Source organism: Dromiciops gliroides, chromosome 6 (genome assembly GCF_019393635.1).
Source record: "Dromiciops gliroides isolate mDroGli1 chromosome 6, mDroGli1.pri, whole genome shotgun sequence".
NCBI classification, from domain to species: domain Eukaryota; kingdom Metazoa; phylum Chordata; class Mammalia; order Microbiotheria; family Microbiotheriidae; genus Dromiciops; species Dromiciops gliroides.
In genome coordinates this window covers 261210122-261237097 of record NC_057866.1, presented here as the reverse complement: position 1 = coordinate 261237097, position 26976 = coordinate 261210122, and the positions used below count along the sequence as shown (strand labels likewise).

Sequence of the window (26976 nt, the reverse complement as noted above, 5' to 3'; positions counted from 1 at the left end):
TTGAACCATCCCTGAATTCCTTGTATAAATCCCATTTGGTTGCATTGTATAATCTTTGTGATATATTGCTGTCATCATGTAACTAGTATTTTATTTAGAATTTTTGCCTCAATACTCATGAATGAAATTGATCTACATTTTTTCTCTGTTTTTGCTCTCCTTGATTTAGGTGTCAGCACCATATTTATATCACAAAAGGAGTTGAGTAGGACTACAATAATAGTAATAAGGAAAATAACTGACATTTATATCACACTTTAAGATTTTCATAGTGCTATACATAAATCATATCATTTGATATAACAATTACTTAAGATAGATGCTATAGGTCTTATTATTCCCCTTTGCCAAAAGAAAACTAAGTCTCAGAGAAGTTAAATTCCTGGTCCAGAGAGTAGACAGTCAGCAGGTGGTAGGGGTGAGATTTAAACCTCAAAATTCTTAACTTGAGATCCAGTGCACTACACCAGAAAAGAGAAAACTTTTCCACAAGAAGGCAACAATGATGGTGAGGGAATTGATTGAAGAGACAAGTCTTTGAAGGATTTTCATGTTGATGTGGGAGTCATCTGAAAATGTTGGGTGCCAATGGCCCTAAATAGGAAGAATGGATGGAAGTTCAGAAAGATGGGTTTAAGCTCAAGGAAAGGGAAAACTTCCTAACCATTGGAGCTGCCAGAAAATGGAATGGATTGACTTGGAAGATGGTGGTTCAGCTCTCATGAGAGGTTTTTAAGCAGGGGCTGGATGACCACTTATCTGTCAAGTCATAGATGACATTCTTGATCAGATACAAATTAGACTACTTAACCCTTGGACTCAGATCCTGGGACTCTGTGATTAGGTCTCACAGAGTGAATCTAAACTCCTTATAGAGGGAGAGTCTGCTAGAGTTAGCAACTGACTTTAAAATGAGTGGTATTTTCCTTTGAGGTATAAGAGTATCTGAGGAAATGATCCTTTTAAAAAATTCGTTTTGAAATTGAGTTTACTAGAAATGTATATTTGTTTAGGTAGAATAATTAGACTGATGATGTTAATTGAAATGGCTACTCAAGTTTGTTTTAAATTTCTTCTTCTCCTATGTTTATTCTCCATTTCTTCCTTCCTCCTTTTCCACTATCTCTTCTCATTTCCCTCCCCTTCTTCTCTGGCCTATATCTATCCATGACTCTCCAAGAATAGGAGCTTATTGTTTCTCTCTACCTGTGCTGCTGTGTCTCCCATGAATACTCAGGTTGCTTCATACTGATGAGGGGCATCTCAGCTTTTTCAAGGTTGCAGGAGGTGCCATCTGGTCATATAGCTTTAAACTTTTGATTTATACCTCAATATAGCCAAGATAATTATTACTACCAATGATTTCAATTATTTTCTACCATCATTTCTTTTTTCTTTCTTTTCTTTTTTTTTTTGGTGAGGCAATTGGGGTTAAGTGACTTGCCCAGGGTCACACAGCTAGTAAGTGTTAAGTGTCTGAGGCTGGATTTGAACTCAGGTCCTCCTGAATCCAAGGCCAGTGCTTTATCCACTGCACCATTTAGCTGCCAGTGGAGCCAAATTTAAGAATTAAAGTGAGCTACAGAAAAGGCAATTGCTCTTGAGGGTCAGGCCTGAGATGGATGGTGCAAAGTTCTTGGGTGTCTAGCTGTGTTCTAGATGTTCTAGATGCCACTCTGTCCATTTGATGCATTCTGGTCCATGTGGGAATTTTAAAAACTTCAACACTTCAACACTGGGAATGGATGGCGTGGAAGCCCTCTAATTCTTTTTCATTTAGGAATTCTTTCCCCTCCCCAGTCTCCAAACCTCATTGCCATTAGGCAAGTTCAACACCCTGAATGGGCTGCCAAGGCACATTTTTGAACTTAGGTTCTCTCTTCTTGCAGCTCTCTAACTTGAATCTTTGGCCTAGTTAAAATTTTACAACTATTGCTAACTGAAATGTCCAAATGGGAATCTAGGATAAAGGACATGGTACTGAATAAAAGGTACAAATAATTTGGATCTTGTTTATAACTTGATAAGATATTTTACATAAGATTAATGAATTTATAAGGCCTTTTTGAAAAGACACTTCCAGATGACAAACATGTGAAAGGAATTGGGGTAAACACAATTTTGGCAAGAATATTTTGAATTTTGTAATCAGTGGAGGAAATAAAACGCAAAGTTAATAATGTACAATTATTGGTTAAAAAGCATTTTTCCTCTCAACAACCTACCTTCTCTCCTCCACCAAATCTCACAAACAGTTGACAAGATAAAGTGGGTCACCTTTATGTCCCTTATTTATTGGCGACCACTCATTAGATATTTTAGACAGTATAGCTAGATAGCAACTTTACAGATGGCTGACCGCGAAGAGGAAAGCTGAACCTTCATCTTCTGATCTTCCAGTTTGGTAAGAATTTTTTTCCCTATTTCCACATGTTCCTGTCTCTTTAAATTGGGTTTCTTTTAATGGCTAAGCACCTAGATTAAGTACCTGATTTAACTCTTAAGTACCCTTAGCCTCCTATTTTCAAGCCTATCTCCCTTTTACTTTATAAAATGAACCAGGGATGGTGGGACCAAAGAGGACTTCTGGGTTTTAGTGTTCCAAACCTCTTCTCCTGGCTTTTCAACCAGGTCAAGATTGACCTCGTGTTTAAGTTCGGTCCTTATGAATTCGAATGTTCTATTCCTATTTTAATTTTTATTCTTACTTTCCTTTGTGTTATAGTGAAAGTGAAAAATAGCATGCTTCAGTCTGGTCCATCAATATCAGTTCTTTCTTTGGAGGTGGATAGTATGTTTTATTTTTTGACATATTAGCCAATTGGATAGGTGTGAGGTGGTACCTCAGCATGGTTTTAATTTGCATTTCTCTAATCAGTAGTGATTGAGAACATTTTTTCTTATGGCTTCATTATCTGAAAACTGCCTTTTCATATCCTTTGACCATTTCTCAATTGGGGAATAACTTGTATTCTTATACATTTGATTCAATTCTATATATATTTTATTTTATTTTTATTTTTGGGTTTTTTTATTATTATTATTATTATTTTTGCGGGGCAATGGGGATTAAGTAACTTGCCCAGGGTCACACAGCTGGTAAGTGTCATGTGTCTGAGGCCAGATTTGAACTCAGGTACTCCTGAATCCAGGGCTGGTGCTTTATCCACTGCGCCACCTAGCCGCCCCCCAATTCTCTATATATTTTAGATATGAGGCCTTTATCAGGAATGCTGCCTTTAAATATTGTTTCCCAGATTTCTGCTTTCCTTCTAATCTTGTTTGCATTGGTTTTCTTTGTGCACTCCCCCGTTTTAAAAGTATTTTATTATTTTCCAGTTACATATTAGGATAGTTTTCAACATTTATTTAATTTTTTTAAAGTTTATTACAATGTACAATAGACTAAGATGACACAATCTTGACTGCAGGTGGCAACAGATGTTGAAGTAGGAAATGCAGATGTCACAAAGCAAGAAAGAAACCAAAAGGAATCACCATCTTATCTACAAAGAAACATCTACTTTTTGCCAGATTTCTTAATTCCACCACTGGCAAGTGGTTCCTTCCCAGCAGCTTTTGCTTTTAACACTTCCAGTTTTTTCTGTTCTTTTTTTGTTTTTGTTTGAAAGCTATATCTTCCTCATCCATTTCCTTGGTTTGCTTCTTGGGCTGTTTCAGAGGCTTCGTCTTACCATCCTCGCGACCTGACATCGTGCAAGTTGCTCAGCTTCCCCAAGCCCCCTCACTGCTGCTCAACATTTATTTTCATAGGATTTTTAGTTCTACATTTTTCTCCCACCCTCCCTTCCCTCCCTCCTCCCCAAGACAGAAAGCAATCTGATATAAATTATATATGTACAAACACATTAAACATATTTCTACATTAGTCTTCTTGTGAAAGAAGAATCAGAGCACAAGGGAAAAACCTGAAAAAAGAAGGAAAAAACCCCACAACAGCCCCAAAGTAGAAACAGTATGGCCCAATCTGCATTCATAATCCACTATTCTTTTTTCTGGATGTTGAGAACATTTTCTATCATGAGTTCTTTGAAATTGTTTTGTATCATTGCACTGATGAGAAGAGCCAAGTCTATCACCATTCTTCATCACACAATGTTGCTGTTACTATGTACAATGTTCTTCTGGTTCTGCTTCTCTCAGTCAGCATCAGTTCATGTAAGTCCTTCCAGGTTTCTCTGAACTCCTCCTGCTCATTGTTTTTTACAGCACAATAGTATTCCATTACATTCATATACCACAACTTGTTTAGCCATTCCCCTATTGATGGGCATTCCCTTTATTTCCACTTCTTTGCCATGTGCAACCTGTTTTTAATATAATGTAGTCAAAATGATCCACTCTGCATTTCATTATGTTCTCTATCTCATCTTTGGTCATAAATTCTTCCTCTCTCCACAGTTCTGACAAGTAAATTATTCCTTCCTTTCCTAATTTGCCTATGGCATCACCCTTTATGTCTAGATCTTGTACCCATTTTGACTTTACTTTGACGTATGATGTAAGATGTTGGTCTGTACCTATTTTCTTCCATACTATTTTCCAATTTTCCCAGCAGTTTTTTATAAGTAGTAATAATTTAGAAAACCCTAGCTACAAACAATCTAGCCACCAATAATTTAAATAATACTCAGAAAATCCCAAAGACTAAACAAAAAAGCTAGTTGAAATAATACTTATAGAAAAATAGTAGGATATAAAGTAATTCCACACAAATCATCAGCATTCTTATACATGACAAACAAAACCCTGTAAGAAGAGATAGTAAAAAAACCAAAACAAAACACCCCCTTTAAAATATCTCTAGACATTATAAAATACCTGGGAGTACAACTGCCAAAACAAACCTGGGAAGTATATAAACAAAATATTTTTTAAAAAAGCTTTTTATACAAATAAAATCAGATTTAAATAATATTAATTGTTCATGGGTAGGCAAGGCCAATATAATAAGAATTACACTGTTACCTAAAGTAATCTAAATATATTCAATGCAATCCCAATTAAATTACCAATTTTTTTTACTGAATTAGAAAAAACAATAATTCATTTGGAAGAGCAAAAAGTGAAGAATATCACAAGAACTAGTGGGAAAAAATGTAAAAGAAGGAGATTTAGCAGTGCCAGATCTTAAACTAAGGCAGTAATTATCAAAACTATTTGGGGGGGGCGGCTAGGTGGCGAAGTGGATAAAGCACCGGCCCTGGATTCAGGAGTACCTGAGTTCAAATCTGGCCTCAGACACTTGACACTTACTAGTTGTATGATCCTGGGAAAGTCACTTAACTCCCATTGCCCTGCAAAAAAGACTCACAAAAAAACAAAACCAAAAACCCCCCCCAAAACTATTTGGTATGGCTAAAAAATAGAAAGGCAGATCAATGGAACAGAGTAGACATACAATTTACAGCAGCAAAGAAATACAGTAACCTTTCATTTGAAAAAATGTAAAGAATTAAGATTTTGGGATAAGAATTCATAATTTGGTCAAAAAAATGTTGAGAAAACTGGAAAGTCTGCCCTACTGGAAGTATGGCAAAAATTGGGCATAGAGCAATATCTTATACTATTTACCAAGATAAGGCCAAAATAGATACATGACCTTTATGTAAAGCGAGATATTACCAAAAAAGAATTGAAGAACATGGAATATATTACCTATCAGACTTAAGGATAGGCAAACAATTTATGAATAAATAAGAAATAGAGAACAGAGTGAGGTGTAAAATGGATAAGTTTGATTATATCAAATTTAAAAGTTTTTTTTTTTTTACAAATAATTCAAATGTAGCCTAGATAAAAAAGAAAGCAGAAAAATAAGAGTTTTTTAAGGAGCACCTCTATCAAAGGGTATGCGAAGATATTTATGCATAAACATATTTGAATATTAAATTTCTGCTAAAGGACTTAGTGCCTATCTGTACATTCACCTGGTTTTGAAGCTGTAGGAAAGCCTCACCTGTGGAATAGGAATCACACTTCTTTTGCAGGGCTTTATATGATGGCACGACCCAAAGAAGCCTACTCTTATTTATTGCCTCAATCTAATTTGAACCATTTAGTTTTTAAGCCTCAGTTCCATGAACTTCTGAAAGTGTAGAGTTTTTTTTTTTAATTTTTGCAGGGCAATGAGGATTAAGTGACTTGCTCAAGGTCACACAGCTAGTAAGTGTCAAGTGTCTGAGGGCGGATTTGAACTCAGGTCCTCCTGAATCCAGGGCCAAAGCTTTAACCACTGCGCCACCTACCTGCCCCCTAGAGTTTTTTTTTTTTTTTTTTTTTTAGTGAGGCAATTGGGGTTAAGTGACTTGCCCAGGGTCACACTGCTAGTAAGTGTTAAGTGTCTGAGGCCGGATTTGAACTCAGGTACTCCTGATTCCAGGGCCGGTGCTCTATCCACTGTGCCACCTAGCTGCCCCTAGAGTTTTTAAAAATAAATTGATTAAGGGGTTTTTATTTGGGATTTTTTTAGGTGCTGTGCTTAAAAGAAAGAGTAAACATTATTTATACAGAGTACTCATCTGACAGAGATTTTTTTTTTATTGGCATCGCAAGGTAAAAAGTCTTGACAATAGAATTAAAACAGAAAAGAGGAGAGGATGTGGGAAAGCTGGGACGCTAATCCACTATTAGTGGAGGTGTGAAAATATCCAACTATTCTGGAGAGCAATTTGGAACTATTCTCAAAGGGCTATAGAACTGTGCATACCCTTTGATCCAGCAATATCACTGCTAGGTTTATATCCCAAAGACATCCCCCAAAAGAGAAAAAGACCTATTTGTACAAAAATATTTCTAGCAGCTCTTTTTGTGGTGGCTAAGAATAGGAAATCAAAGGAATGCCCATCAATTGGTGAATGGATAAACAAGCTGTGGTTTATGATGGTGATGGAATATTATTGTGCTATAAGAAATGACAAGCAGGATGACTTTCAGAAAGGCCTGGAAAGACATGTATGAAATGATGTATTGTGAGGTGAATAGAATCAAGAGAACACTGTACACAGAGACAGCAATATTTGTCTGATGAAGAACTGTGAATGACTTGACTATTATCAACAATACAATGGGCAGCTAGATTGCACTGTGGATAAAGTGGATAAAGTGGATAAAGTGGATAAAGCACTTGCCCTGGATTCAGGAGGACCTGAGTTCAAATCTGGACTCAGACACTTGACACTGACTAGCTGTGTGACCCTGGGCAAGTCACTTAACCCTCATTGCCTTGCAAAAACAAACAAACAAAAAACAATACAATGATCCAAAAAAATCTCAAAGGACTATTGTTGAAAATACTATCCACCTCTAAAGAAAGAACTGATATTGATGGAATAGACTGAAGCATGCTATTTTTCACTTTCTTTCATTTTTTCCCTTTTAATCAAGTTTTCTTGTTCAAAATGACAAATATGGTAAGGTTTTACATAGTAATACATGTATAACCCTTATCTGATTGTTTGCCACCTCAGGGAGAGGGAAAGAGGGATAAAATTGGAACCCCCAAAAAACTATTAAAAAATTCTTACTATTTAAATAAATAAACAGGCAAATAAATAAATAAATAAAGTTTTGAAAAAAGCAGAAAAGAAAAAATACATACAGCCCTGCATACAGCTCATTTTTTCCCCAGCATTTAGAGCCAACTTTTGTTAAATTATGTGCAAGGTTGACCATTTGGGAGATTGACACATGTATTTTCTTGGTGTGATGGATCAGGAATCTGTAATGACAATGTTCCAAATGTTTGCGGTCAGACAAAGCATCACTTTTTAGTAAAACAAAACAAAACAAAACAAATAAATAATGAATTGCTTCAAAATTTGTCAAGCAACAAACATCAAGCCAGAGTCAGCTTGACATCATTAAATTGACCATCCCTGGCAGTTAATGTGGCATGCTCATTAAATGGGGAATGGCTAACAAGTTGTATATGATTGTGATGGAATGTCTCTGTGCTATAAGAAATGATGAGAACGATACTTTCAGAAAATCCTGGAAAGTATTACATGAACTAACACAGATTAAATTGAGTAGAACCAGAAAAACATTGTACATAGTAATAGCAATATTGTATGATGATCAACTGTAAATGACTTAGCTATTTTTAGCAACACCATGATCCAAGACAGTTCTGAAGGACTTATAATGAAAAATGTTATCTACCTCCAGAGAAAGAATTGATGGGATCTTAATGCAGATCAAAGCATACTTTTTTTACTTTATATTTCTTGTTTTGTTTGGGTTAAGGTTTTTTTTTATTCTGTGATTTCTTTCAGAAGATGAGTAATATGAAAATATTTTGAATGACTGAACATGTATAACATATCAAATTGTTTGCCTTCTCCATGATGGGGGAAGGTCCAGAGGGAGGGAGAGAATTTGGAACTCAAAATTCTGAAAAATGAATGTTAAAAACTGTTTTTACGTGTAATTAAAAAAATAAAATAGTATTTTAAACAGATTTTAAAAAGCCATTTCCTAGGGGCAGCTAGGTGGTGCAGTGGATAGAGCACCGGTCCTGGAGTCAGGAGTACCTGAGTTCAAATCCGGCCTCAGACACTTAACACTTACTAGCTGTGTGACCCTGGGCAAGTCACTTAACCCCAATTGCCTCACTAAAAAAAAAAAACTCTAGGGGGCAGCTAGGTGGCACAGTGGTTAAAGCTTTGGCCCTGGATTCAGGAGGACCTGAGTTCAAATCCGCCCTCAGACACTTGACACTTACTAGCTGTGTGACCCTGGGCAAGTCACTTAAACCCAATTGCCTCACTTAAAAAAAAAAAGTCATTTCCTCCAGCACACTTAACTTCACACAAAAACACACCTAAAATATTAAGCAAAGGTTTTCAAGACATAAAAGGGCATTCCATTTCTAATGCCTAATGATCCTTGTGCTCTGGGAAATTAAAAAATCCTTCTGGATGGCTACATTGAGTCTCTCTTTAATTGCACCTCTCAGAAATGCTTTTTCTCATTGTCTTCAGTGGAAATGGTAAAAAGCAAATCCTTCTCCTTTATCAAAGAGCTATTCTAGAAGGAGAGAGTGTAATTTCCCATCTTTCCATCTGTAGGGCACTTCTTAATTTTTTAAACTTGATTTTAAAGCCCAGAATGCGACAAGAGTCACAAGGAGAGGTCCAATGAGTATTCATATCACTTCCCCTGCCCTGCCCCTTTTAAAAATAGCATCGCACTATTATTTCCAAATCAAGCAATCCTAAGCAAATGGTATCCTCAGGAAAGTAGTTTGATTTTTTTGTCTTTCTTATGAGGAACCTACCACTTTGGCATAGCAAGTGGGAGGAGCAGCTATGGTACAAGTGTGTTTTCAGAATTCTTGGCAAACTTTGCCAGTGTGCTCATGGCAAGTTTGGGGTGTCTTCTTCCATGGTCATACAAACAGCTTAAAAATGAAGACCAAACAGATGTGAGCATGGACAGGAGCAGTCCCCAGCATTACTCCTGTATCCTAAGGTTCTATGAATTTTGTAAAATTACAAGAGTAACAAAAACTTCTGAGATAAAATGTTTAGACTTAACTTCACCTATTGGTTTTTATATGAATGGATTCACCAGATAGTGTTAAAATTTTCCTTTCTTCAATAATTCAGTTGTGTGCAGTCTTATTGTATTGATACAACATATCATTGAATCCATAGGACAACAGAAATATATCTTCTAGTTCCACACTAATTGCACTTAACTCCATACTACTTTCTCCTATTACTTAGTGGTCACATGTCTGGATGGCTATTAATTTCTCAATCAGTGTGCACATTCTTGGAATGTGAACATTCTATCTTATACTTCTTTGTATCCCTTGCAGTGTCCTGCTAAGAACTGTCTGTGTAGTATGGGCTCAACAAATATCTGTCCAATAAATGGAAGTGAATAAATGGATGGGTAGTTGGCAGACAGGGGACAATGTGAAGTTTCCCTTTCTTCCCTAATAAAGAAATGAAAATGTTATCAAGCCTCAAGGTCACAAAATGGGTTGTTTCAGAGCTAAAGGGGGTCGTTCAGGTCCTTTGTACTCCTTCAACCAGAATATATCCAAAACTATCTCCAAGTTCCCAGATATCTGTCCTTTCTGGGCCAAGCAGGGCAATTGTGACTGTCTGCTATCATTGGTCTCTTTTTGAGATTGAAAAAGGGGAATCTATTTCATGGAGCCAGAGACAAGGGAGAAGAGAACTAATTAAGCTTAAGTCCCAGAATCATTGGCCTGGATCCCATGACGAAGCACATCAGAAGTCATGAAGAAGTACCTTTGTCTCTATTTCTGCCTACAAGGCTTCAGAGAGGAACAGGTTACAGAATGAGGAAAAGGCAAGGAGTAGCCAACAGCCCTACAAAAGTGAAGCAAGTAGAGTCACAAGTAAATTATATTAAGCATATGAAAGATATAAAGGAATAATATTAAATTGTATATAGCAGCTTTCTCTGTGGTGGCAAAGAACTGGAAACTGCAGGTATGTCCTTCAATTGGGGAATGACTGAATAAATTGTGATATATGATTGCTATTAGAAACAATAAGCTCAGGGCAGCTAGGTGGCATAGTGAATAAAGAACCAACCTTGCATTCAGGAGGACTTGAATTAAAATCTGGCCTCAGACACTTGACACTGACTAGCTGTGTGACCCTGGGCAAGTCACTTAACCCTCATTGCCCTGCAGAAAAAACAGCAACAATAAAAAGGGTCCTTTTATGCCTATGCTTTGCAGGGTTTGGAGGACAAATAAGTCCTGTACTTTGTCAAAGGTTTTCTCCCTCCCTATATCTATTGAGATAATAATAGTTTGGGGTGCTTTTGTTTTAATATTATTAAATAGGTTACTTATTTTCCTAATGTTGGACTATTTTTTGCATTCCTGGTATAAATCTAGCTGGATCAAAGTGAATAATTTTTTTTGATGTAGTGCTTTTTGTTGTGATTTTATTCACAATTTAAAAATCAATATTCATTATTGACATTAGTCTATAGTTCTTTTTCTTTGCTTTAACCTCTAGTTTAGGTATTATGATTATATTTGTAACACAAAAAGAATTTAGTGGCATTTTCTTTCTCAAAATTTGAGAATAATTTGTGACATATAGGCATTGTTTGATCTGTAAATGTTTGATAGAATTCAAGTGTAATGGTGCAAGGTCTTTCTTGCCTTCCCTCCCCTCCCCCTTGGTTATTTCTTTACATTTAGCTAAATTTCATTTTCTGAAATTGATTTACATTATCATTTTATTTTCTGTTAATTTGGGTAGTTTATTTTTTATAGATAGTCATCTATATTTTCTGAATTCTTAGCTTAACTGGCATATAATTGTGTCTGGAAGATTCTTTTTGCGTGATTTTGCCTAATTATTTTTAATTTTTGGTTATTTTATTTTCCTTCCTCTTCTTTTTAATTAGCTAGTATAGAAATTGTAAAGGAATGTTCGCACTTCATTGCATCTTTAGGAGAGACAGACAATTTTCTCCATCAATTCAAAGGAAGAGTAGGAGAATTAACCATTTCATGGCTGAAGGATTAATCTTGACGGGTTTTCTTAATCCAGCCTGGTCTGCAGACATGTCATCCTCTAAGGAGTCATTTGAGGGAGGATCTCTAGAAGTCAAGAAGAGAGTCCAGTTATAGAGTTGAACTGAGGAAAGGAGCAGGCTCAAAGAGCCAAGTGCACCAATATACCCAGCAGATATACCTTTCCCTAATGGGGATGAGAGCAATGACATTATGGAAAGAGAAAGGACATTAGGGATCTTAGCATTTGAGGTTTGCATTTCTCTGGCCAAGTGTATTCTCTAAGTGTGCCATTCTACTAATATACTCTTTTTTTTATGTATGAGGTATTTTATTTTTTCCATTACATGTAAAGATAGTTCTCAACTTTTGTTTATACATGCTTTACAATTTCAGATTTTTCTCCCTCCCACCCCTCCCTCCCCCCTCCCCTAGACAGCAGGTAATCTGATATAGGTTATATCTATATATCTCTATACATATAGATATAGATATAGATATATACACACACACATATATATACACATAATAACATTAATCCTATTTCTGCATTAATCCTGTTACAAGAGAAAGAATCAGAGCAGTGATGCAAAACCTCAAAATAGAAAGAAAAAAAAAACCAACAGCACCCAAAACAAAAGAAATAATATGGTTCAATCAGCATCTATACTCCACAGTTCTTTCTTTCCTTTTTTTTCTTGGATTTGGAGATCCTCTTCACTAATATACTCTTTATGTGTGCCCATTCAATCTATTGATTCTTGTGTGCATTTATTTGAAAGTGTGTCTCAAATTTATGGAGGAAATCCTTCATGTTGCTGCTCTTCTTCCTATACTATTCCAGTGAATACTTTTGGGGGGGGCAGGGTAATGAGGGTTAAATGACTTGCCCAGGGTCACACAGCTAGTAAGCGTCAAGTATCTGAGGCCAGATTTGAACTCAGGTCCTCCTGAATTTCAGGGCTGGTGCTTTATCCACTGTGCCCCATCCAGTAAATACTTTTGCTTTGAGCTAACTGTATCAGGCTGACAACTAAAAGTAAATAAATATATCAGTGGAGGCTCGTGAAATATAGTTTTAGGAGTACAATACTCATAGGGTATAGAACTGGAGTAGTTATGCCACAGGAGACCCAAGCCAGGAAACGAAGTTGGGAGGGTAGTGTAGAATGGGCACTTCCCAAAGATAAATAAATATCAAGAACATGAGAAGTCTAGATTTGGAATGGGGCAGTAAGATAGTGACCTTGGGCATGTAACCTGTTAAATGCTCTAAGTGATCTCCAAGTAGCTAAGGTCTTGCAGTAGTTTTACTCCTAACTAAATGCAGAATAGCAATAGATTTTTTTCTTTTCTTGAACACACCTATATATATGTATATATGTATGTATGTATGTATGTATGAATGTATATATATATGTGTGTGTGTATATATATATATATAATATATATACACATATATCCTAAACCCAGAGAAAGATGCCATTACTTGTTTTTGTTTTTGTTTTTGTGGGGCAATTGGGATTAAGTGACTTGCCCAGGATCACATAGCTAATAAGTGTTAAGTGTCTGGGGCTGGATTTGAATTCAGGTCCTCCTGAATCCTGGGCCAGTGTTCTATCCACTGTGTCACCTAGCTGCCCCTATTACTTGTTAATAGCATACTTATATGAATAATCTTCCCAGAGCTAAAATCAAGAGGTGGTGGTAATAAACAAGTGACATTCATTTCTTTCCAACATCTGGGGTGCTGTACACCTTCTCCTCTACCACCCCCATTCCTGAGGAGTTTGGGATCAAAATTTTTAATAATAAAAGTATTTTATTATTTTCTAGTTACATGTAGAGATAGTTTTCAACATTTGTTTATATAAGATTTCTAATTTCAAAATTTTCTCCCTCCCTCCCCTGTCTCCCCCCCCTCAGATTGCAGGTAATCTGATATAGCTTTTATATATATAAAATAACATCAAACACATTTCTGCATTAGTCATGTTATATGAGAAGAATCAGAGCAAAAAGGAAAAACCTCAAAAAAGAAAAACAACAGCACCAAAAACAAAAGAAATAGTATGATCCAATCAGCATCCATATTCCACAGTTCCTTTTTTTCCTGGATTTGGAAAGCCTTTTCCATCATTAGGCCTTTGGAACTTTTTTGTACCATTGTATTGGTGAGAAGAATCTAGTCTATCACAGTTGACCAACACACAATGTTGATGATACTGTGTACAATGTTCTTCTTGTTCTGCTCATCTCACTCATCATCAGTTCATGCAAGTCCTTCCAGGTTTCTTTGAACTCCTCCTGCTCATAGTTTCTTACAGCACAATAGAATTTGGGTTCAAATATAACAGATTTCCCACCATGTATCTGCCCTGCTTCACTTCTAAATGCACCATAGCCCATGGATAGCAGTAGTCTGCTACTGCTGGGTTGAGTTGAGCAGATTTCTCAGGACTTTATGGCACACAGTCTGGCTCCCAGCAAATACCAGATTGCTCTATGGTTCCCAGATTTCTAGTGGCCAGTCTTTCTCACCTTTCAAAGCTCATGAGATTATCACTGTCTCTAATACCCCTTGTTCTAAAGGCAGGAGAAAAAAAGCAGGACAAAAGAGGTTAAGGATCAGGAGAAGGCAGGTAGGTGGTGCAGTGTATAGAGTGATGGGTCAGAAGTCAGGAAGACCTGAGTTCAAATTTGACCTCAGATACTTATTAGCTTTGTGGTTCTGGGCAAGTCACTTAAGTGAAGTCTACCTCAGTTTCCTCATCTGTAAAATGGTGACAAAAATAGTACCTACCTCCCAGGGTTTTTGTGAGTATCAAATGAGATAAGATTTGTAAAGTGCTTGGCCCAGTTCCTGGCACATTTTAGGAGGCTAGTAAATCTTTATTTTTAATTTTTGGCTCTTAGTTAAAGAAGCCCCAATGCTGCTCCACATGAGACCTAACAGGGGAAGGTTAGCTCAAAATTCTCCCCTCGTGAAGCTCATCCTGCTATTATTTACCCAAAGATTCAACTATGTTAGGTCAAAGGATAAATAAGTTATATCTGCTTATATGCACTCATTTATGAGACACTTACACTTGCCTAGGGTTATGAAAATCGTTTATCTCTCCTGCTTGTGTGAAATCCAACAAGATCAGTGTCAAATTCTCTTCTAGTCCCTCATCTTGTACCAAAGGAAGGGTGATCCCCTTCACTATTATTTCTGGGGTCTGACTTCTTTCTGGCAACATTTTTTCTGGCAGTATCCTGGAAGTCATGTCTACACATTTGAAATTTGATTGATTGAATAGTAATACAAAATGTAAACAGTAAAGGGAGATAAGAGTACAATAGCTATCACAAGATAGGACACCTTTTTTTTCTACTGAGTAGCATTCACATGGGCTCATATAGCTCACTCAAGACTCAAGGCATCAGGATGTTTGTTTTGTTTGTTTGTTTTGTTTTGTTTTGTTTTGTTTTTTTAGTGAGGCAATTGGGGTTAAGTGACTTGCCCAGGGTCACACAGCTAGTAAGTGTTAAGTGTTTAAGGCCAGATTTGAACTCAGGTACTCCTGAATCCAGGGCCCGTGCTCTATCCACTGTGCAACCTAGCTGCCCCAGGATGGTTTTTGAAGACAGTAGTTTTGCTTTATATTTAGGAACTCTTCCAAAAGTTTACTTCACTTTATGCTGTTGGTTGGTTGATATTTTCTTGGGAATATGCAAAAGAGATGACTAATAACTGTCCTTCTTTTAGTGGAAGAGCAATTACTTACTTGCTTTTACATGAGGGCTTCAAGGGAAGTGTATATTGTGATTTGATTTTTCAGTGGGAGAGATCTTTCCCTGGTAGAAATTCATGATCAACTCATTATAAATGATGGAAGAATTTTGATAGCAGGCAAGGAGTGAGAGGCAAAATTTCAGAAAGATATCCACTACCCCTGTTGTATTGAGGAAAGTAAATGATGACCAGCGATTGCCAAGCAAAAATCTCACATCTTATTTTATTGTCACTCATGGCTGAGGGCAAGGGTGGGGGGCAAGAGCTCTGGACTTGAAACCACGTTCAGTTCTCAGGATACCTGATCCTAAAGAGGAAGCATTATATTTTTCTCATGCTTACTGGTTCCCACCCCATAGTTTCAGGGAGAAAACATTTTAAATCTTAGGTTTGCTCATATTTAGGATTTCTCCAAAAGGCATCAACAGGGTCCCTTCTAGAAAAGCTACGCAAAGTACAAAGTAATAGATATTATGTAAAAGATAGTTATTTGTTGCCTTCCTCACAAAAGAAATACCCAAAACAGGTGATTCATAAGTGCAAATCAATGCATACTTGAAACAAACTATAATCCATTCTCTCTATTATAGTCTCCCAGGGATTGTTTAGATCCTAGAGGAGGTGGGACTTATGGAAGCGGTACCCTAAACCAGTGTAGTACAATGGTCTAGAAATGACCGGACTCTCAGGAGATGGGTGGGTCTGCTAAAGAGATTTCGCTTTCATTTCAGTCTGCATTGTCTGAGCAGCAACCCAAATTGCAGGTCTTCTGGCCAGTCTGGACATAATGCCTCCTCCTCGCAGTGGTCATTTTCTCCCCTGGTAAGAGTGTAGCTGCAGGAAGCACCACCCTACCGGGCAACCAGAGCAGAAGGTGGATGACTACTTTCCTCAGGGTTCTGAAAGTTGTTGCTTCTCTCATCTCCAATGAAACCACATTTAAGACTTTGTTCTGGACTTGATGCCTCCCTGAGGGGTGTGATTGCTCCTTGTCCCAGGATAACATGTTTGAACCACTAGAAATGACTTACTTATGGCTTGTTCCAGCATTTGGGTTAGTTTCTTGTACTAGGCTTTTATTTATTTATGTATGTATATATGTATTTATTTATTCATTCATTCATTTATTTATTTAGTGAGGCAATTGGGGTTAAGTGACTTGCCCAGGGTCACACAGCTAGTAAGTGTTAAGTGTCTGAGGTCGGATTTGAACTCAGGTACTCCTGACTCCAGGGCTGGTGCTCTATCCACTGCACCACCTAGCTGCCCCCTGTACTAGGCTTTTAATAGAGGGAGTTAAATAGGCAACGATAGTTAAGAGGCACCAGGAGGGGAAGGGCTATACATGAAGACTTGGACTCATATCCTACCCCTGAAGGAGAAGCATGCACTTCTTCAAAGGTTTTCTTCCCCAGAAGAGGAGGAAACACATGGCACCAGCAGAGAAGAAATTATAGGGCTCCAAGGAAAGGAGAAACCACATGATACCAAGAGATGAGAGTAGCTAGAGGCAGTGGCGGAGGGATGAGGCTGAGCCAAGAACTGTAAGAACCTGAAGGAGTAGAATGGGCAATAAAAGAGGAGTTAATGGACCAGGTAGTATCTAGAATCAAGGAGCATTGAAAAATAGAACTATAATATGGAAGAGCAGTCTCAAATCATGGCTAGTTCAACTTTTAGTAGAACTGTGGGTTATATGGACTGAAGGCTGGGAAGGGGTGCGTGTGTGTGTGTGTGTGTGTGTGTGTGTGTGTGTGTGTGAACTTTCTGTCAATCCTGATTGATACTGGAGGGGGGGATTTGGAGCACAAAGTAGGAAAAGAAATCTGGATAACCTTTTAGTTTCTGGAAATGTGGGGCATATGGTCCTCAACTAAGGTAGTACAATCAATCTAGACAGGTCTGTTCTCTTAGAAGTTTGGTTATGCCTAAAAAAGGGAAGTTGCTTAACTCATTAGCAAGCTTGAATGTCTTTCTTTCTTTACAGGTAGGTGAAGATCACAATCAGGGTAGCACTATAAACTTGGAGATAACAGGTCCCTAGGAAATGGGGAGGACAACACAAGGAGAGAGAGCCACTATCTCTCTCTCTCTCTCTCTTTTTTTTTTGCGGGGCAATGGGGGTTAAGTGACTTGCTCAGGGTCACACAGCTAGTAAGTGTCAAGTGTCTGAGGACGGATTTGAACTCAGGTACTCCTGAATCCAGGGCCAGTGCTTTATCCACTGCGCCACCTAGCTGCCCCCGAGAGCCACTCTTTAGTGAGCCAGCATGCTTTTCTCTTTCAGGGAAGAACCTCAATAATTGAGGTGATATAAGTATGAAAGACTATATAGGTTTCTAGAAGGTGGTTAGGTCTCCTAGAGGTGATGATAGAAGAGAGTTGTTTTTGGATTTTCATGGGCTTGGATGTCAGTGCTCTGTGTTTTTATTGAGTTAAATAAGGTGTGTGCTCATAGGATCATAGATTTGAATAGAAAGGAAATTTAGAAGCCATTAAGTCAAAGCCTCTCATTTACAGTTGGGAAACAGAGTCAAATAGAGGTGAAATCTAAAATAGAGATTAAATATCATGACCAAGGTCACACACTTAATATCTGTCTGAAGCAGGATTTGAACCAAAGGTTTCCTAAATTCAAATCCAGTGTTCTATTTACAATACTACACAGACTCTTATATTTGATTTATTGTTATTTTGAGTGTTTTCATGGTAGTTGAGCAGCCTTCCCCACCCTCCCCTTTTCCTTTTTTTCTAAGAGATCTAGGCATGAAATAAAACCTGTTATTTACAAAGGAAGCCCTGTGTTTATGTAGAGGCATGAGTCAAAGAGTTATTTGTCAGAGAGGCCCCCAAGTTTGAACCTTGTCTGTGTAAACACATGGTATTCAGTTCTGGGCCATAGGTTAAATGTAAAGAAATGACAGTAAGTTGTCATTTAGGTGCTGAATCTCTTGGTTTAAAATATAAATTAGTTACTTAAAATTACCCTGTTGTTTTATATTTTCCACAAACCCCATAGATTCAAAAACTGCATGTTGAACAATCCATTTAATTAAAGGCAGATAAATTGGGTGCTTCATTTGACATCAAAAAATGTATACCGGGTGTCTGATATTTTTTGGTATTTATAGCCAAAGAGAACATGCTAAATACCACTTGCTCACATTTCCCTAAGAGTGAAATCCATATCAACAAATGAACAAATGAAATGGTCTTATGAGATGCTTGGTAATTCAGAGTTTTGAGCAGGTAAAATAATTTTGCTGTTCAGACTTTATTCACAATCTGGAATCTCCCATACACATAATAAACTATCTTTTATGTATCTTTAAAAAAAACCCCAAAAGGTTTACTAAGCACTTTAGGCACAATCCAAGTCTTTTGAGAATAGGGCCATTCCCTTTAGAAGAGAGAAATTACCAATATCTATTTGAATATTGTATAAGGTGATAAGAACATTTATCCATATTCTAAAAATTGAATGGATTTTCAAGGTCTCCTTTTGCCAAGAAGAGATCTTTGTCCTTGAAAATAACATGCAAATAATTTTTAGGCTGTTAATTATTGTCATATTGTCCAATTTTCAACCAAAGGGCTAAGAAAAAAATGAAATCTAGGCTAACAAATCGTTAATGGTTAACAGGCTTTGCTTTTGAAGAGTATAAAAGGATTTCGGATTGACTTTCAACATGAAGCAGCAAGTCCTCTGGGAGGAACAATTGACATCATGAAGTGGAAAACTTCTATGCTCTTGCTGGCTCTATTAGGTTTTGCTGAATCGAAAATACTACATACAAGTGCCTCAGGTATAGGTAAGCCACCATTTGGGGGGTATATTTGATTAAATTTGTTTTTTTCCCTGCAGAATTAGTCTCAAGTAATAATAAGCAAACTTATCCAAGAAAGGTTGATGTAATTTAAGATATCTCACAGGTGCAGTTACTACTCAGTCTAGAATGATGAAAATGAAATAAACCATTCTTGGAGTTAAAAGGGCATTTTATATAAGAATAATATAGCTTAGGCCTTTTATGTGCTCTTAGCCTCAGTTTCCTCTTCTGTAAAATGAATAAACATCATGAAGAAATGACTAGAGGGATTTTGAGTAACACGACATAGATGATAGAGAGCTGGTCTTGTAGCCAGAGAAACCTGGGTTTAAGTCCTGCCCCTGATACACACTGGCTATGGGACCCTGGGCAAATCACTTAACCTCTCAGTGCTTCAGGTAGCTCTAAAACTGTAAGTGGCAGAGAAGGTGCTTACCTGCATTGGTAGAGGGATTTTCCTCACCCTGGAGTACCAATGAGATCAATAAGATCACAGGTCTGATTCCTATCCCTCTAATGCAATGAAGGGGTCACTGGCCCTGTGTCAGAAGATCTGGTTATAAGGCTGCTATTTAACTCCCTGGGTGACCATGGGTAAGTCGTTCAATATCTCTGAGTATCTTCATCTGTAAAAAAAATGAGGTTAATAAGATTTTTGCTGCTATAATAGCTGATAATAGCTAGCATCAAATGGTGCTTTAAGCTTTGTGAAGTACTTAACATTTATCATCCTATTTGGTTTGCTGACCTCAGGGTTTCTCTCAACTCTTTGTAAACTTTAAATTGATATAGAAATATGAGTTGGTATTACAATGACCATAACCTCTCAGGTCACTTGCAGCTACTGAGTTCTGTGTCTCTATCCTCTGTGTACAAACTGCAGATATTTAAATGTGTTAGCAAAATAGAAAAAAAATCACTTAAGACATGAATGGACTTGGAGAACAGCTAAATATTTTCCTTACATATGCTGGAAGTTCACAAAAACTCAAGCTCTCAAGATGGTAATTGTGAAGCTGGGTTCACAGTAGATTTCATGTCAAACCTATTTTTTAAACACATAGACTCATGGATCTATAGTTGGTAGGGACCTCAGAAGCCATTTAGATTAACCCTCTTGTTTTATAGATGAGGAAAATGAGGCCAAGGAGGTAAATTGGCTTGCCCAGAGTCACATAGGTTATGGGTGATAGAAGTAGAATTTGAAGCCAGTTTAAAATTCTGATTCCAGATCCAGTGTTCTTTCTCTAGTATTCTTTTTTTTTTTGTAGTATTCTTTCAATAGTATCCCATTCTTCCTTCCAGATTCAGCTCAAATAGCACCTTCCACATGAAACTTTTTCAAAATATTTCTAGTGCCCTCCCTCCCAAACACCTTGTATTTAAGCACTATTGATTGTCTTTATTCTCTTTATGTCATTCTGAATATATTTTTATATGTATGTATCCACTCATCTGTTAGAAACTCCTTGAGAGTATGGATTATTTCATTCTTTGTATCCCCAAAGCCTGGCATATAGTAGGTATTTAATAAAGACTCATTGATTAATTCTTTGATTGACAGTATATTATTTCCTTGGGAAGCATATCAAACTTGTCAATACAAAATTCCAGCTTTTGTTGTTGTTGTTAACTGACCCCTCAGGTCAGTGCCATCAATAGTGACAACAATTCTTGAATTGCATAGATCCATAGAATCTTAAACTTGGAAGGGATCTTTGACGTTGTCTCAGCCAATCCTACAGATGATTTCATTAAGCAAACATTTGCTATGTGTCTCCTCTTCTGTGTCAGAGACTTGGATCATTTAGGACAATCATACTTTGAGTTTATCCTACCCTTGATAGATCTTTGCTTGAATACTGCTAGTGACTCCTGGCCCCATGTAAGTGAATTTACATGCTGAAGAAAAAAACCTTGAACACCATGACTTAAATAGTGTCAAAAGATTTCCTAGTTCCCTCTTGGATGAAAACCTTGGACTTTTAGTTCACTGTTTTATATTTTGATTGATTTTATTTTTAATTTATGAAATAAAACAAGCATTCCTATACCATAGTATCATAAAAAGATGATTGCACATGAAACTACAACTCTATTATGTACAACTTGCTATTCCTTTTAAATATATAACATAGTTATCATGTAAAATGTTTAAAATTTTTCCTTTTTCCTCCCTTTTCCCCACCTGAATACATTCCTTAGTGGTAGATGAAATATTGCAGCGAAGTATAGAAAAACTGAGTGTATAAGGGGAGGGGGATGAAAATAACCCAAGAAGAATAGAGAAGGGAAAATTAGAAAGGAGGTAAAAAGAAAGAAGGCAATTAGCAAAATGATGTGACTGCTACATAGCCAACACCACTGTCCATTCCTTTGCAAGGGCTCTGCCTCTGTTTCTTGTGGGTCTTAAAGATAAATGGGGTAAAGGTAGTAGCAGTAGGATTTGGCCGTGCATCAAAAGGAATGGCTCTACCTGTGGTAGAAAAATCCCGGTAAAGAGGATCTCAGTTCTGTCATTCAATAACTATTTATAGGGCAATGAATCTAGAGCTGGAAGGAACCTCAGAGCTCCCTATTCATCTTACCAATAAGGAAACTTGGGTCTGAAGTCTTAACGAGGGTTCTTCAAATAGTAAGTGGCCCGGGGCAGCTAGGTGGTGCAGTGGATAGAGCACCAGCCCTGGAGTCAGGAGTACCTGAGTTCAAATTCGGCCTCAGACACTTAACACTTACTAGCTGTGTGACCCTGGGCAAATCACTTAACCCCAATTGCCTTACCAAAAAAACCCCCCCAAACCAAAACAAACAAATAGTAAGTGGCCCAAGGTGGGATTTGAACCCCTCTCTTCTTATTTCACAGTCAGTACTCTTTCTCTGCCTCCTTAACTACAACATTAGCCAACTAAGAATCTCTCTGGGTCTTGGTTTCTTCCTCTGTTAAATGAAGGGATAAGACTAGATGACCCCTAAGTTCCTTTCTAGCTCTTAGGCTAGGATTACCTTTTCTCAAAGAGCTGTGAGTTGTGTTAGATTTTCCAGTCCAAAAAGGAGCTTGAAATTGATCTTTGATTATCCATTCTGCATGGACATTGGGATAGCTTAGCATTGGGCTAGAACCTTGGGGACCTGGCTTCTAGACTTGACTCTTCCACTAATTTGCTGTGTGCCTTTTCATAAGTTCTTTAATATCCCTAGCCCTGAGTTACATCATGAGAGGGTTTAGACTGCACGAGCTCTAACATTTTCTGGCCTAGAATTCATGTACATTTGTGGATAACTAATATTGTTTTCCTGGTTGCAGTGTGATGTCTAAAATGCCATTTTTCATAACTTCAAATAAATTTTGTTTTCCAGCCTCAACACCAAATTCTCCCCAATGTACAACAGGAGAAAACTTGGTTGACATGTGAGTTCATATGAATTTAATTGCAATACATCAATATATAGGATGCCCCCAAAGTCTTGGTGCAGTTTAAATTTACTAAACCTTACTATGTTATATTACTTGATAAGGCTTAAAACTAAACTGAAACTTTTGAGATACCTTTTAAAGCTTGATTGGTTTGCAAAACATAGATGCCTAACCATAGAGTTTTATATGAATTTAAATTGTATTAAATAACTTTCTCTCCACCCCCAAAAGTTTAGTGCTGAACTTCAAGTGAAATGACTGTATAAAGGGTCACTTGTTGGTTCTTGCTTCAGTTGGCAGATGCAAGACTTCCTGAAACTCAAGTTCAGGGCACAATTGAATAATAACCTTTGTAGTCAGTTAAACACCATTCAGTTATTTTTTGTTGTTGTTGTTGTTGTTCTGCAGATGATTCCAATTTAAATTTTTTTTTTTTGGTGAGGCAATTGGGGTTAAGTGACTTGCCCAGGGTCACACAGCTAGTAAGTGTTAAGTGTCTGATTTTGGATTTGAACTCAGGTCCTCCTGACTTCAGGGCCGGTGCTCTATCCACTGAGCCACCTACCTGCCCCGATTCCAACTTAATTTTTAAAAATTCAGGACCATTGAGTGTCTAATCAATTGTGACTTGCTAGGTGAATAATTAAGGGTTTTGGCACTTGATCCAATTGAATGACAATAGCCATATTCTCTCTTTATGTCTATTTAAAATTTCAGAAGTAATTTTCAAAGGAAATGAGATGCCGTTTCCTGTTACTTTGGGATTAATAAATTACCTTTTTGGTTGCTGGACCCTATTTTAGGAAGGTGGTGGGAGATTCTAATTATTTCCTATGTTCTCCAGAATTTTTCTTAAGGCAATTAGTTCTCTACACTCAAACCAGGAAGTCCACCTGTCAATGAAGAAGACACTCTTCTGAAGGACTGAATTTGGTCCTGTTAAAGATAGATATGACTAAGGATTTAATTTCAAGAGCCAACTAAGCCAAAGGAAGAAGGAAACGTGCTCCTCAGTCAGGCACGTAGGGCACAAAGGAGAAAGCAATCTTCATTCTGTATTTTAGCAAAAGGCTAGTTGGGGGGTGAGGGCAAGTGAGCTTTCTGAAGTTTGCTTTGGGGACCTAGAGACCCTCATTCGGCTGAGGGAACCTAATCAGGTAGGTTTGCGGTTATGAGAAAGCCAGGTACCTTGAGAAAACAAACTTTTTTCTTTTGTCTCTTTGACTTTTAAACCACCATATGTAAAATGTTTTGTTTCTTTGTTTCAGCGCCACCATATTTTTTGCCCAGTTTATTCCAGAAGCCACTCACCAGGAAATAAGCAAACTGGTTAAAGATTTCTTAGCTGATTATGAGAAAATTGTGGCTAATGAGAAACCGAAAGATTGTTTAGAAAAACAGGTAAGCATGACAGTGTCTTTCTACTGCAAAAGTAGGGTGAAGAATTCAAGTAGAGTGAAGAATTCTGTGATAGGCGAAAATGGTGGGGGGTTTGGGGTAGGGGTTCTTAGGAATTCCTCTTTTTTTTTTTTTAGTGAGGCAATTGGGGTTAAGTGACTTGCCCAGGGTCACACAGCTAGTAAGTGTTAAATGTCTGAGGTCGGATTTGAACTCAGGTACTCCTGACTCCAGGGCTGGTACTTTATCCACTGCGCCACCTAGCTGCCCCTGGGTTCTTAGGAATTCCTCTTTAAGAAAAAAAGAGAACCATCCCTTCTTTTAGCTTCATTTATATATATATAAAGCTAAATACACATACACATACATGTATGTGTATATAGTTATATCTATGAAGCCGTATATACACATATATGAAGATATACATATACAAAGTTATATATATGCACAAAGCTATACATAATATAAAGTATAAACATATGAAACATTAAAATGTATATATTATATATGTATGTATGTATATATAAACACAAAAACAATTTTTTAGGGAGCTGACAATAATTAAATGAAATTTAAAATCTTTTAAAAAAGAAATTCCTCTTTAATGAATTACACTCTCTTGAACACAAATCCAATTAGAATAAAATAATAACTTATTCAGGCCCTAGGGAAAGGAAACCAAGGGAAAAGTCCTTGGACTTCTTCTCATGGGGAGAAGGCATGGCACAGATGTGTGGCTCTCTGAGATGCCTTGCCCCTTGAGCAGGAGACAGGCAGATACTTTTCTAGAGGACCGGTGGTGGTCCAATGGGGTGATCATCTGATTGTGGAAAGTTCCCTTATTGGGGGAGGACCATCCCCCTCTGGTGGTGACTGGGGGAAGTTGGGTGAGAGGTGGCTCTGAATCTCTCGGGCCATCTCTGTCCTCCTCATGCCACAAAGGCAGCAGCCACACCTAATTTTGTCTCCCCAAGGGGTGGGGGAGACTGGATTGAAGGGTGGTGGTCCTGGAGCTAACTCAGTTCCCATCCGGTGCCCCTCATCTCTTTAGGTGTGTCTATCTTTTGGTTTAGTTTCTCAAGGAGAAGGTTACTTGATTTCCCCTAGAAAACTTCTGAAATATGGGGTCCATGACAATTCCAAATACCTCCTTTGTTCCTAACAAGGGCTGTTTTCTATCTCTCTTCCATATTCATTTTTTCCCATTCATGCCAAGTCTAGTCAAAAGTTTTCAGTTTTTCGTCAGAAGTAATTTGTTTTTTGCTCAAACTGCCTTTTGGGGTGATACTACGAGGCATCTGTAAGAATGTAATACAGGATGGGAGTAAGTTGGAGGACCTGGCTTCACACCCTGTTTCTTCCATTTGTTTACCTATGTGAACTGGGAAAATCTTGTTTCTTTCCTGTGCCTCAGTTTTCCCATAGGGAAAATGAAGGGATTGACAGAGATGAGCTTAAAGGTACTTTTCATCTTATAATTCTATGATCTTTGGTGATCACTAGTTGTTCTGTCTTCATATTCAGGTTCAGAACTGTCTTCTGAACTGAATGCCCTTCTGAATCATAGCTGTTATGGTGACTAAAGTTTCAATACTCATCTCTCTATTTTTTTTTCCTGGAGTGACATATAGCCTTTAAAAATATTACTGATGACTTTTGTTTTTACAACACTTTCATTTCCAGATATACCTTTTTTTTTCTTTTTACGCAGTGAATCACATTTGGTAATAAATTAAAAAGAGAAGGGGAAAAACAGTTCAGCAAAACCAACCGAAAGATGTAGGGTGTCTTGAGAATATATACAATATTCTATACCCATAGTTCCCCATCTATGCAAAGAAAGGAGGGAGATAGTCATGTATCTTTTCTTTCCTTTTAAAAATTGCTTTATTTTTTAACATTTTTTAAAAATTGAGGGGCATCTAGGTGGCACAGTGGATAAAGCACTGGCCCTGGATTCAGGAGGAAATGAGTTCAAATCCGATCTCACACACTTGACACTAGCTGTGTGACCCTGGGCAAGTCACATAACCCTCATTGCCCAGCCAAAAAAAAAAAAAAAAGAGTTCCTAATTGTCTCTCTCCCTCCAGTCCCTCCCCCACCCTATGGAAACGCAAGCAATAGCCATTATACATCACATATCTTTTCAAAATCAATCTCAATTGTCCTTCCCTTCCCCCTCCCACTTCTTTTTGAGCCTGGGTAAAAGTTATTTACCCTTTCTAAATCCCTGCTGCTCACCAGCAGGGATTCTAGTTGGAGCTCTTTAGAATTTGAAAGGAGCTGGCCACAGTTGTGGAATGCTGTATGGGGGAGGCGACTGACATCAATTCTAGGTCCCCAGCTACCAGCTGGCTCTGCAGCATAGGTAGCTGCACGGAGGTGGTAATTCCAGATCTATTAACACCCCTCCTCCCCCACCTTCTCACCTGGGGCTTCCTGAGCTCAGCCATGTCTGAGCCTGAACAGGGAGAGAGAAAACCAAGATTTGGAATGCCCACAATTCTTTTTTAGACCTTTTTTTTTTTTTCTTGAGATATTTTCCCAGCCTCACTTTACTGAGCTTTGTAGAATTGCCAAAGTTAAAGATGTTTCTCTCCCCATCTCCCTTCTTTTGTATAAGCTACCTGCCCTCTTGGAAGAAATTTGTCACGATAAAGACATCTCTGAAAAGCATGGGCTTGCGGACTGCTGCAGCAAAGCCGGAAGTGACAGATTAGAGTGTTTGCTGGCTCACAAAAGGAGGGGCAGTGCAGCATCCATCCCAGAATTCCAAGTTCCAGAACCTAATCAGAGCTGCAGAGCACATAAAGAGAATCCAGTGGCTTTCATGAACAGGTGAGAAGACAGGATTGGTCATTTACAGAGATGCTGATGAGTTCTCTGGAGAAAGCAAAATGCTGTGCTTAGCACTTAGGACTCATCCCAAATTATTTCACCGGTACTCAAAGTGACGTCAGCGGTACATCTCATAGTATGAAATATTATGATGGTTCTTTGTTTTACCAGCCTCGG

General features: G+C 37.7%; 1 protein-coding gene and 1 pseudogene across 1 annotated transcript in view; one reads left to right on the top strand and one right to left on the bottom strand.

Moving 5' to 3' along the window:
- Positions 1 to 3520: 3520 nt before the first annotated feature.
- Positions 3521 to 3714, bottom strand: LOC122730626 (annotated as a pseudogene).
- A 15318-nt stretch (positions 3715 to 19032) lies between these two features.
- Positions 19033 to 26976, top strand: part of LOC122730625 (alpha fetoprotein) — a 44150-nt gene continuing 36206 nt past the window's right edge. The window contains exons 1-4 of the mRNA XM_043969813.1: positions 19033 to 19129; positions 22505 to 22556; positions 23831 to 23963; positions 26585 to 26799. Of these exons, the coding sequence (XP_043825748.1) occupies positions 19045 to 19129; positions 22505 to 22556; positions 23831 to 23963; positions 26585 to 26799 (485 nt within the window). The 5' untranslated portion in view covers positions 19033 to 19044. The remainder of the gene's footprint in view (positions 19130 to 22504; positions 22557 to 23830; positions 23964 to 26584; positions 26800 to 26976) is intronic.